The sequence below is a fragment of the Danio rerio genome, chromosome 22, assembly GCF_052040795.2.
Source record: "Danio rerio strain M-AB ecotype USA chromosome 22, GRCz13ab, whole genome shotgun sequence".
NCBI lineage: Eukaryota > Metazoa > Chordata > Actinopteri > Cypriniformes > Danionidae > Danio > Danio rerio.
In genome coordinates this window covers 16,028,738-16,041,008 of record NC_141042.1, presented here as the reverse complement: position 1 = coordinate 16,041,008, position 12,271 = coordinate 16,028,738, and the positions used below count along the sequence as shown (strand labels likewise).

The 12,271-nt window shown below is 38.7% G+C and overlaps 1 protein-coding gene across 1 annotated transcript in view; it reads right to left on the bottom strand.

The window, feature by feature from the left end:
* Positions 1-12,271, bottom strand: part of gpc1a (glypican 1a) — a 42,625-nt gene that overhangs the window by 8,991 nt on the left and 21,363 nt on the right. Inside the window, 1 exon segment of the mRNA NM_001037373.2 lies at positions 84-242. Within this exon segment, the coding sequence (NP_001032450.2) occupies positions 84-242 (159 nt within the window).

The following is a 12,271-nucleotide window of genomic DNA, read 5'->3' as shown; positions in this document are numbered from 1 at the left end:
CTGGGTGGAGAAATGACAACTTAAAAGGTGAGGTTCCCTGAAAACCATTTGATCTCAAAACCCAAAAAGAGCTGTTGACTCACTGTCAAAGGTTCTGTACTGAGCATTGAGCAAAGCTTGAATAGATCGTCCTGCTTCTCTGACCAGGCCTTCAAATTCTCTGCGGCTCAGGTTCGACAGCGTTTCCTCCATGGCACTGGTGCAGCAGGTGTAACCTTGCGGGCAGATGCGGAGATGCTCTCCTGGAAAAGGGAAACATAATCTCATTTAGGGAGACTTTATAACCTAGTTATGGAACTATAGATGCCAGTTACACTTATAACATAATATATCAAACTCTATGAAGTTTTAAATTTAGCCTGATGCCTGAAAAGGTTAAATGTAATGTCTTGCTTACACAAAGGCCAATGAAGGTGGTGATCATGTTTGTAATGTGTGAGGGATGAAATAAAAACAGTATATTCCCATCCATTTTTCCATCCATCCATCTATACATTCATACTTCCTCCTTGTTTCCCATTCATTCAACTATCCATCCATCCATCAATTTGTACTTTATACTTGTTTCACATCCAACCATCTATCTATCCATTTCTACTTTCTTCTTGTTTTCCTTCCATCCAACCATCCATCCATCTATCCATCCTACCATTTGTACTTCCTTCTTGTTTCCCATCATCCATCCATCCATCCATTATTACTTCCTCTTTGTTTCACATCCATCCATCAATCCATTTGTACTTTGTTTGTTTTCCATTCATCCATCCATCCATGCATGCATCCATCCATCCATCTGTTCGAATAAGTGGCCTCTCTTATTCCATGCGTGTTCAATACAAATTCAGGAGGCAGAGATCAATTTAAAAAAATATTAGAAACTTATTAAGTACAAATAAATAATTCGATTAGGGCCCTGGCAACTGTGTCCTACTGGTTATACAATGCTAACCAAGAGAACACACAAGGCGACCTGCAAGTGTTTTCTTAGGATTAAAGACCCAGTTTATATACACAGAAGAAGGAGAAGGTGGGTTGTCTCTGTCAGCTTTTCTGCACCGTCTCTAGTTCCTCTTTTCTGCACAGAAGAACTGGACCAGTTAAATGTGCATGCTTAGAGACCTCCATAGGCCTCAATACATTTTCATAAATGGTTACACAGGAAAATTAGAAGCAAGAGACACATGTTATTCTTATTGTTTCTACTCCATATGTCTTGTCCAAGATAGCTCTTTTTGCAAAATGCCTCATTAGAATGCAAACTACATTTCCTCAAAGGCCAGTTTCGGTTAACATATTATTTGACAGAGCATACAAAATATAATAAAGAATACAAAAATATATATGGTAAAGAATGACTGTAAGGTAAATGATTTAACATCTCTAACTAATAGAGAATCAAGGATAACCAACCAAGATAATCCATCCATCCATCCATTTGTTCTTCCTTCTTGTTTTCCATCCATCCATCCATCCATCCATCCATCTATTTGTTCCTTCTTCTTGTTTTCCATCCATCCATCCATCCATCCATCCATCCATCCATCCATTGCTAAGTATTAGACCTTTTTTAAGGGTTATCTTTCTGTGCTAGAATTATGAGTTAGTTTAGCTTGTAGCCTAACTGTCTGATGTTTTAAAATAGCTTCTCATAAACATTACTAAAACCAGAGCATTGGGTCAGCTCGGTCCTCTAGAGAGCAAGAGTTTCTTGGACCCAGATGACATTTAGCGAACAACTTTCCTAGTTAAGCCTGTCTTGGGTCATGGCTTAGGGAACTAGAGCGAGAGATGCCATCGCTACCATGCATTTTTTATGCAGCAAGTGCAAAAAAAAATCTCAGAAAAGCACAATTTTAGACATTCGCCATGGTAAGGCTGTAGCACAGGGGTTTAAATACTCGATTTCACCACTTATTGGTCAACTTGAGAGTCTTCCCGTCAGGTTTTGGTACCTAGATTTTTTTGTGTGCTTAAAGTAGCCTAGAGTGCATCTATATCAAGACATGCTGACAATATTTTATTTATGTATGGAAAAAAATGACACTTAGGAACACTCAAGTCAACTGAAATATGCATGTGCCAAAGTAAGCATTGTTTTATATCATTCTTTTCCTACTGTAGTCATTACCCAGTTTATGTATTAACTAGACTGATGCATACGTCTCTATACTATGTGAAGACAGTATCTGAGCTGTGTAGTATACGTCTGAATTCATAGTATTCAAAGTAGTATAACAGAGTATTCCTTAATTCATAGTAGTATAACAGTAGGCTAGACGTTCACAGATTAGATGTAGTTCGGTGATTAATAACATGACATACATAATACAATTTAATTCCATTTATGCTACTCGTATTCATACTATATATAACATACTTTTCTAATGGTGGTAAATTCAAATGTAGTACTACTCGAGTAGTATGCAATTTTTAAAGGCAGCTATACTGTAAAGTCTCTCTCAATCTCTACTATTAAGACTGCAACTCTCATAAGTCAGGTTGTTAACACATTCAGTATCATGAGGCCGTTTTGAGATGTGTTTGAGATCCCAACATTATATCTGCAAGTCGTTCTGCATCTACTGGTGTTAAAGAGCCTTCAGAGTCATTACATATCGTATCCCGGGCCCTTCATCGCAGTCCGTGAGCAGCACAGCCGTGTGGTCTGCATATCAATGTGAACTGACTAGGGACCGCCAGACACAAGACAGATGAGGCTTTTCCTCCCGCTCTGATACACAAAGGAAGAAGCTGCACCGACAATGTGCCTATATATATATATATATATATATATATATATATATATATATATATATATATATATATATATATATATATACATATATATATGTGTGTGATATATATATATATATATATATATATATATATATATATATATATATAATATATATATATATATATATATATATATATATATATATATATAAATATGTGCGCATATATATATATATATATATATATATATATATATATATATATATATATATATATATATATATATATATATATATCAGCCGGAATATTGCTTTGCATATAAAACAAACACCTAAGAAAATAAACAAAGCGAAAGTAATAGAAAAAAAATCACTGACAATAAGAATAAATACTGTCTAATTTATGTCTATGCACAATGTCTACTGCAGTTTTCCACATGTACTGTATGTTTATTGCAGATATTGTTTTACAGGCATGCAAATGAAACAAAAAATTCCTGTGCATAATTTACATTAGCAAGTTCCAGTGCACGAGGGGGCAATAGAGTTTTGTTCAAGTCTTTGTCAACAACTAATGCAGAGACTGCGTGATTTTTAGCCCCGATTTTGCCTGGCTAACAGGCTTTGAGAAATCGCAGACAAATGCCTGAAATCACAAGCAAATCGGTGCAGTGAGACAGTATGAACTATTAAAGACGCGATATGAGAAAATCGCTGATGAGTCTTCGACACCCGTAAGATATTTGGCATGCTAAATATCTGGAGCTGCAGGCGATTCAAGTCATGCCATGTGAAATGAGTTTTGACCGAAAAAGAAACATAGGCGATCACCTGCAGCCAATGAGAGAACAGCATCTGCTAGTATGGGTATCTGCAAGCCAGCGGGAGGTTGAGGGAGAAGTTAAAGGTGGTGCTTCTCAGTCTATTTGGATCCAAGAAATGGAGGAAAAACTAGTGCAAAATTGGCAGGAGCACCTGTGTCTTCTAAGCAATCAAAATAGAAAAAAAAATGATGAGAAATTGGTTCTTGCTTCTTTCCTCATTGTGTTGTTAATGACAAAAGATATACTACATGATCTTTTGTTGTTTCCATGTCAATTCTCACATCTGTTTGATTGTGAGAGATGTAGTTTTTGGACCGAGACAAAGTTGTTGCAGGTTCTTCCTCTTCTGAAGTCATGCAGTGTGAAACTCCCTGTCGCCGATCCTTCCTACAGTGTAAACAAAGCAGCGATGAAACACTACCCCAGATAGTCATGCAGTGTGAAAACACCTGTGACACGACTACTTTGAAAATTATGCAGTCTGAACTCGGCATTAAGTAAATTATGCTGTAAATCATGTTCAATTTCTTAAAAAGAACAATGAATTCACTTTTAAAGGGTGCTTTTACAGTTTTATAGTTCATTTCAATTGGCCGAGACCAAGGACAACTGATAACTCTTGCTCAAACTAGCTGAATTGAACTAAAATGCAGTCATTTTACAACATCTAGATCACACGTTGGACAGAACTGCGTTTTGATTGGTCCACATTGCATGAATATTCCTCTGGAACTACCGAAAGTAAACAAAATGAGGAGGAAAAGCCTTCAGACAACACACTACTTCTTAGTATGGAGAGAGAACTGCACTGGCTGACTGTATCCCTGCTCATAGTATACAGTATTAGTTTGTATTCATCACTTCAGACAGATTATATATTTTAAGAATGAAGCATAAAAGCAGGTTGAAAACAAAAGCACAGCAAATGGCGGAGGTGGATAGCACCTTGTGATAACTATTAAAGACTCAATATGAGAGAATCGCCAATGAGTCTTCGACACCTGTGAAGTCACTTCAGAAGTGAGCTAACACTGAGCTGTTAGCATTTTAAGTTGATCTGTTCGAGTTTGGACTACTGTATGTTCTCATCACAAGCTAACCACTTTAATCCACTCAAGTGTGATTGCTGCATTCTTATCTATCCAATTGTACCTTACCAAACAGGAAAATGAACTCTAACATGATTCAACCAAACTAAACGAGGCAAGTGAGCCCAGTGGATTGTCAGGAGACATTCATTTAATAAAAATTGCAGGCAAACAAAAAAAATCTAATTGATTGTCCTGAGCAGGGGTGGACTGGGACCAAAAATCAGCCCTGGCACTGTGGCCACATTACCACATCGACACAGCCCGATACACAGACACGCACATTTACTACTTATATTGGTGTACAGATGGTAAAATAATATAAGCACTACCATATTTAATAGATATTTAAACATTTAATGTATGTGACTGGAACAAAAACAACTCATTTATAACAAATTTATACATGCAATCATTTCATTCATTCATTTTCTTGTCGGCTTAGTCTCTTTATTAATCTGGGATCGCCACAGCGGAAAGAACCGCCAACTAATCCAGCATAAGTTTTATGCAAGAGAATGCCCTCTAAGCTGCACTGGGAAACCCCTACACACACACACACACACACACACACACACACACACACACACACACACACACACATACATTCATCTACATGCACTACGGACAATTAAGCCTACCTAATTCACCCATAGCACATGTGTTTGGACTTGTCAGGGAAACCAGGAGGAAACCCATGAGCACATGCAAACTCCACACAGAAACACTGACTCAAAAAAAACTAACTCAGCCGAGGCTCAAAAAAACGACCTTCTTGCGCCCCTGCGCTGTGCCCTTTTGACACTATTTCAGTTAATTTTATGCATTTGGCAGCGTCTGATTTTAAATAAATTTTTTTTTTTGCTTTCCCTGAGCTTTTCGGCACCACCTTTTCTTTTTTACGGTCCATTTCTGACAATTAGCTTGTGTTGCACTTACTGTTTATTTGACATTCTTGCCAGATTTTGATTATATCTGCGTAACCTCTAATTGGGTCAGCCCATCTAGAAACCAGCCGATCATTGTCGATTGGGCCAATGCTTAACATTTATTATTACTATTACTAGTATCATCATCATCATTATCATCATCATCATCATCATCATAATACTCATATTTTGAAAGAGATAAAAGCTGCCTGCATGTAAAACAATACATATAACAAAAAAAATTAATAAAAAAAAAATAGCTGACCGGCCCACATTTAAAGAATGGTCCAGCCCTTCTGGCATTTGCCAGAATTGCCATATGGTCAGTCCGCCCCTGGTCCTGAGGGAGAATAAATTAACAGCAAATTGTCCCTTTAATGCTAACATTTTCACACTATTTTATAAGTGTATGCAGTGTATGCTGCTTAGTAAGCAGTATGCTAGTATTCCATGTATTAAACATAGTCAGAGATGGAGATTAACAAAGATTGATCTTGTGCATGCACATGCCCACTGAATCTCCCACAATTCCAGATCAAGGGATGATGCATAGCTTTACGAATGCGGGATTCTTGCCAAGGCAGTATTTTGAATAAGCTAAAAATAAACGCTGAGGAATTATCTCTTTCTGTTCCGAATAAACATTGTTGGAGCCTCCTTGTGCTGCCGTATTCGTGTGGCAGATGAAAATCGACAGCCTGCCAACAGAACAAGACCCTGAATCAAAGCCTGACAGAGAATCACCTGTCAGCCGCCTCCATCTGCCCTGAAAAATCAAGGGTTTCTTCAGACAGCCTAATTGTTAGAGACGGACAGCGAGACAAATAGTCAAGCGGGATGACAAACAGGCCGACGAGGAGGAGAAACCTTGTGGTGTGGTGTCAGATGAGGCAAATGCCTTCAAGTCAAACTGTTAGCAGGTTGCTTTCCACGCAACTGCCTCAGATCCTTGAGGGTTGGAGACTGTTTAATCAAAGAAATGCTTCGTACGGTGTAGTGCAGAGCGCTCTTTTTCCACTCTTCTCTCTCGCATGCCTATTTGATATTCGCTTACATACTGCAAAACACATCAGGGTGTCAACTTTTGAACAGATCATTACAAATAATGGACTTTTGAACACAGCACTGGGAAAATGCACAGTGGCTACTTATAAGCGTTTTTGTCTGTGTTATTAAAAGAGATGTGTTGTTATTCAAGTAATTTGCTGTGAGCATTTTGCTTTATCTGACTGAGCAAGATTTTCTTTAAAGCATTACTCTGTCATAATAGTAAATTACCTGAACACTATATCAATAAAATAGCCAGAACACTATTGAAACTGCAAAGCAAAACTCTGGAAACCTGCCAGAACAGCATAGAAATCATACAGCAATGCTGTTGTAACTGGTCAGAACACTTTAGAAATTGGAAAGCAATGCTGTGAAAACAAGCCAGAACACTGAAGCAACCACACAGCAACACTCTGGCTAGCAGTCAGAACAGAATGGCAATCACACAGAAACACCCTGGCAACCAATCAGAAAACTTACTGTAAACACATAGCAAGGCTCTGGCCAGAATACAATAGTACCACACTCTACAGATCAGGAGTAGGACATTATTGTAAAAGCATGGCAACAATGTAGCAATTAGCCAGAACTTCTTAGCAACCCCTATGATAACACTCTAGAGATCATCTAGTACACCATAGGAACCACATAGAAATGCCCTAGCAACCGGTTAGGAACTGCACAGCTGTTTGCACCAATGTTATTGTTGATAGCGCACTGTCATGTGCTGCAGATTTTCCCCTGGTGAGCAGCGACCCAAATTTGATTCCAGACTCAAGGTTCTGTACCACTCCATCTCCCCTCTCTCTACCCCTCTGCTTTCCTATTCAGTCTCTACTGTCCTGTCAAATTAAAGCATAGAAGGGCATTTATTCATTTTCTTTCAGCTTAGTTTCTTATGTATCAGGGGTCACCACAGGGGAATGAACCGGCAACTATTCCGTCATATGTTTTACGCAGCGGATCCCCTTCCAGCCGCAACCCAGTGCACTCTCATACACACACGAACTCATACACTACGGCCAATTTAGTTCATCCAGTTCACTTAAAACGCATGTCTTTGGACTGTGGGGGAAACCGGAGCACCCGGTGGAAACCCATGAGAACACAGGGAGAACATGCAAACTTTACACAGAAAGGCCAACTGGTCCATTCGGGACTTGAATCAATGATATTCTTTGCTGTGAGGGGGCAGTGCTAACCACTGAGCCACCTTGCCACTCAAGGGCAAAAATGTGACTTAAAAAAACGAAACTGGAGAACAATTATAGAGAGAACAGCTAGAAACTATATAGCAATGCTCTGACAACCAATCAGAACACTTTAGGCTCTGTTCACACATGGTATTTAAATGTTGTTTTTTTGTCCAATTTCAAACACTACTTTTAACTATATATATACTTTTGAAAAAAAAAAATAGTCCTTATTTTACATTATTAAAGGTCATATTTTGGTTTTGGGATTTCCAACAACAGGCTGATATGTATGCAAGGTCAAAAAACACTTTCATTGTCTTATAATATGCATTTATTTTACCTAATTATCCCAACAACTCCCATATGATTCCCTGCGGTCCACTAGTGTCTGAAGGGAAAGGTGTGTTCACGTTTTCTTAGAACTGGCACTTCATATTTGGTGATGTGCCGTATTGACGTTGACACATTCAAGCGAAAGATCCAAACCCAACACGATTCATTTATACGACTCTGGGTCGACTATTTTATTAATGAATCTATAGTTTTAAACGTTGCACTTTCAGATTTAAACCTCAGCTAGATGTTTTCATTCACTCAGTACTGTGTTACACACTGCATGGAAGGTCATTAAAAAAAAAATAGGGGCTTTTGAAACACTTCAGGACTAGAAAGAGAACATTCTACTCTACACATTTTTTTTTGCCTAAGATTATCAACGGCAAACTTTAACGTTCATTAAACACTGCGGCAACTACCCACAACAGATAAAATCTCAGTAAATACTTCTTTCATTTACTTCACAAGATGTAGATATGTAGTTCTGCCAAACCACAAATAGCTAACATTGCATAGCTGACTTATGATAGAAATCTTCATCATGACTTATGGAAAGTACATGGTATAAGAAAACATTCGCAATATGCATGCAGGATCCTCAAAGGCCGATGCTTTGTGAATGTTGACTGATTTTCCCAAGTTCTGTCAACCACATTCCAACAAGAAAATCTGCATCCTAATTCATAAAAAAGCACTGATGTTGACACAGCGGGCTAAAAAGCCCTCGTGCCTTCTGGATTGGCTTTTGAAAATTGACTTGGACGGACATCAGAAGAAAAAGGCGTGGCCTCGCTGTAAGAAGTGAACCACCAAACAGTATGAAGAAAGTTCTTTTGAGGGATGTTCTTCAAGTTCATCTTCAAAGCCCCTGACATACCAATGTGAATAGTTCTTTTATTTTCCCATCTCCGTACTTTCCTTCTTTTCCTGGGAGAGGATTTGAGTGGACTCCTTTGAGACGAGAGCAAAGGCTGCCTCAGGCACCGGTTTACCAGCAGCAGGTGCGCGGGGATCTACAGGTGAGCCAGGTTGAGGTTTTAATTCCCTGCTCTGGCCAAAAACCATACTCCTGTCCTCCGTGCCTGATTAACAGAGTGCCTCTGAGGAATGAGAAAGTGTTTGGTAAGCTTGCTTCCCTAGCAAGCACTTCTGGAAGACATATAAACACCACACCCGCGTTACCACACAAGTACCGCATAGCACAACGCTCAGGAACAAGCTCAGCAAGCAGTAAAAGAATTTATGGATACACACTGAGAGGTTAGCTTAAAGTGCTCCAGAATTGCAGCTCAAGTGCTGACATACTGACTTGTATATGAATTACTAAGTAAAGGTGCGTTAATGCTTTCCTTGTCATTTATGACTGCCATACAGTGAGTAGAAAAAACAGAACTATGTTGAAAATGGAGACAAATCAAATCTAGATCGCAGATTATAAAAGATAATTTGAGTTAACCTCACCTAGATTATCCATCAACATTACACCTCACGTGTGAAATGAAAAAAAAAAAATGTCCGACTGCATATGAGGCCTTATTGTCTGGTTTACTTGTAGATCAAGACATGACGACAACTATACGCAAACTCTAGGCTTGCTGCCATTCACAACTAATCTCTGAATCTGACCTTCTTTTCAAACATAGGGGTCATGGGTGAGATGGCACTTTGCCAAAAATTGGTCTCAATGAAGAGGATAAGCTGCCTTTAATGAACACAATGCTATATCTCTGTAATCCCCAGCAGAGCAGTGTCCTCAGAGGACACTGGGAAAATGTGCACAGGAAAAATTAGGTTAGGAAGACAAAGAGAGATGGGGGAGAAGAAGTGCGTAACGGAACAAATTTATCTGTAAAAAAAAGTGTGCCAAACACCTTTGCATCTGTGTCAGCAACATGGATTTAAATTTAAGCATGGAAGGATTAACACACGTCCCTGCCAAGTGTTTGTCTTGTCTCCTGACCAGCAGGGGGCCATGATGAGTACACTGCAATACACTAGAGCGTAGATCTCAAACTAGATTCCTGGATGGCCGCAGATCTACACAGTTTTGCTCCAACCCTAATTAAACACAACTGATCCAACTTATAAAGGTGTTCAAGACTACTAGAGACTATTAAGCAGGTGTGAGTTGGAGCTAAACTGTGCAGAGTTGTGGCCCTCCAGGAATTGAGTTTGAGATCACTGCACTAGAGTACTTTGTTTATAGTATATCACAATGGCCCTGTCTTATATGACACCTTGAATCTTTGGCACCCAATAGCACACTAAATCCTCAGTGTGGGCTCAACAGAAGTACAGATCAAAGGCACATAGCGGCCTCAAAGATCATCAGACAGCTAAAATTAAGTATAGGACACTCTACTTTTTGGAGTTAATGGCCTTGTGGTGGCCACCATAGAATACAGGTGCACATAAAATGTGCTATTTCCAACAGGTCCAAGGAATAGGCTAGATAGTTCCTATCTACCTATAGCATCAGCAGATTTTTCATGTACCTGCTCCAGACCAAAGCTAAATGTTAAGGTGCATCAATTTCTGAAAAAAAGGGTACCAATTCTCTCTCCAATCTAATTTTATTTTCTCCGACCCTACTTGCTGGGAACGGCAAATTCTCAGCAAAAATGATTGATGTGGCTCTAACACAAATTTGACCCTGAACCACAAATTCAGCCTTAAGTTGCTTGTGCATATTTGTAGGAATAGCCTACTCAATATAGGAGTCGAAATCCAAATTCTACCCCTTAGCCCTACCCCTCGTTTTGCACATGCTTGACACAGAAGTATAAATCAGCCTTTAGGGGTAAATTTTAAAGCCCTTCTCCTTCACACTCTGTTTCAAGGACCAAGGGGAAGGGGTACAAAAATAGAATTAGGATTCGCCCTAATTATGTGAAAACATAATATTTTATTAGTAATACGGATTACTTAATTTGGACAACTTTAAAGGTGGTTTTCTCAGTATGTCGACTTTTGGACCCTCGGATTCCAGGTTTTCAAATAGTTGTACCTCGGCCAAATTATGTCCTACCATAACAAACCTGCATCAACGGAAAGCTTGCTTATTCCGGTTTCAGGTTTTTAGGTTTCCGGTTTGAATAAATCAATCTCAATTTCCAAAAATTAACTGGTTTTGTGGTTAGCATCACAAATGGATTTGCAAATGTACAAAAAATTAAGTTGGAGCAAACTGTTCAAGACTTTTTTTTCATTTAATTGAGGAGCTACGAAAAAGGCAACTAATAATAAATGTTTCATATGAATCAGACTTTTAAAATGTAAATACTGTCACTTGACAGATAGAGGACAATGCACAAGACATTGATGAGCAAATCAAGGCAAAGGCAGGAGCGGCTTGACTAATGTATTCAGTATTGAGCTCCACTGTGTTATAAATGGGATTTTTTATGTTTTTACTATATTACGTTGATTATATATAAGGCTAATAATTATACTGCATCATCATTTAATATGTTTTAAAGCAACTTTTTCTAGTTATTTTTAAATAATGAGCAAACAAATTAGCAAATTTGATGAAATATGGTTTGGTATATTTAACTTTATACAACAGTTCTGTCTGGTTCTCAAATCTGATTGGCTGATAGCCGTGATATATTTAAGAAATATCAGCATCCGTACAGTCTCTTTACCCTTTGTGTATTCCTCCGCCCACATACAGCCAGCAAAAAGCAGACACTACAGATCTTAAGTTTAAAAGATGCTTGCTCAACTGTTTAACTGTCAGCTTATGATTTGAATCCAATGCGGAAGAAAGTAGTTCCTCATTCAAAAGGGTTTTTGAGATTCTCCATGTTTGATTTTGTTTTTATATACACAGTTATGCCATCAAACTGTTGTATAAACGCAATATCACACTCGTAGCAGTGCGACATGGCTGTATATCGGCACTGGTTGGGGCACTAAGGCACTCGGCCTGTAACCTCGTGCCAACGCACGCCTCCAACCAGTGCCGATATACAGCAATATCGCACTGCTACGAGTGTGATATTGCTCATTTAGCCCACAGCCCTCAATCAAGTTTGGCTTTTGGCCTTTTATAGGAGAAGGTTTGGGCACCCCTGATTTAAATGAACAAGCTGCATGATTGTTTTGTCA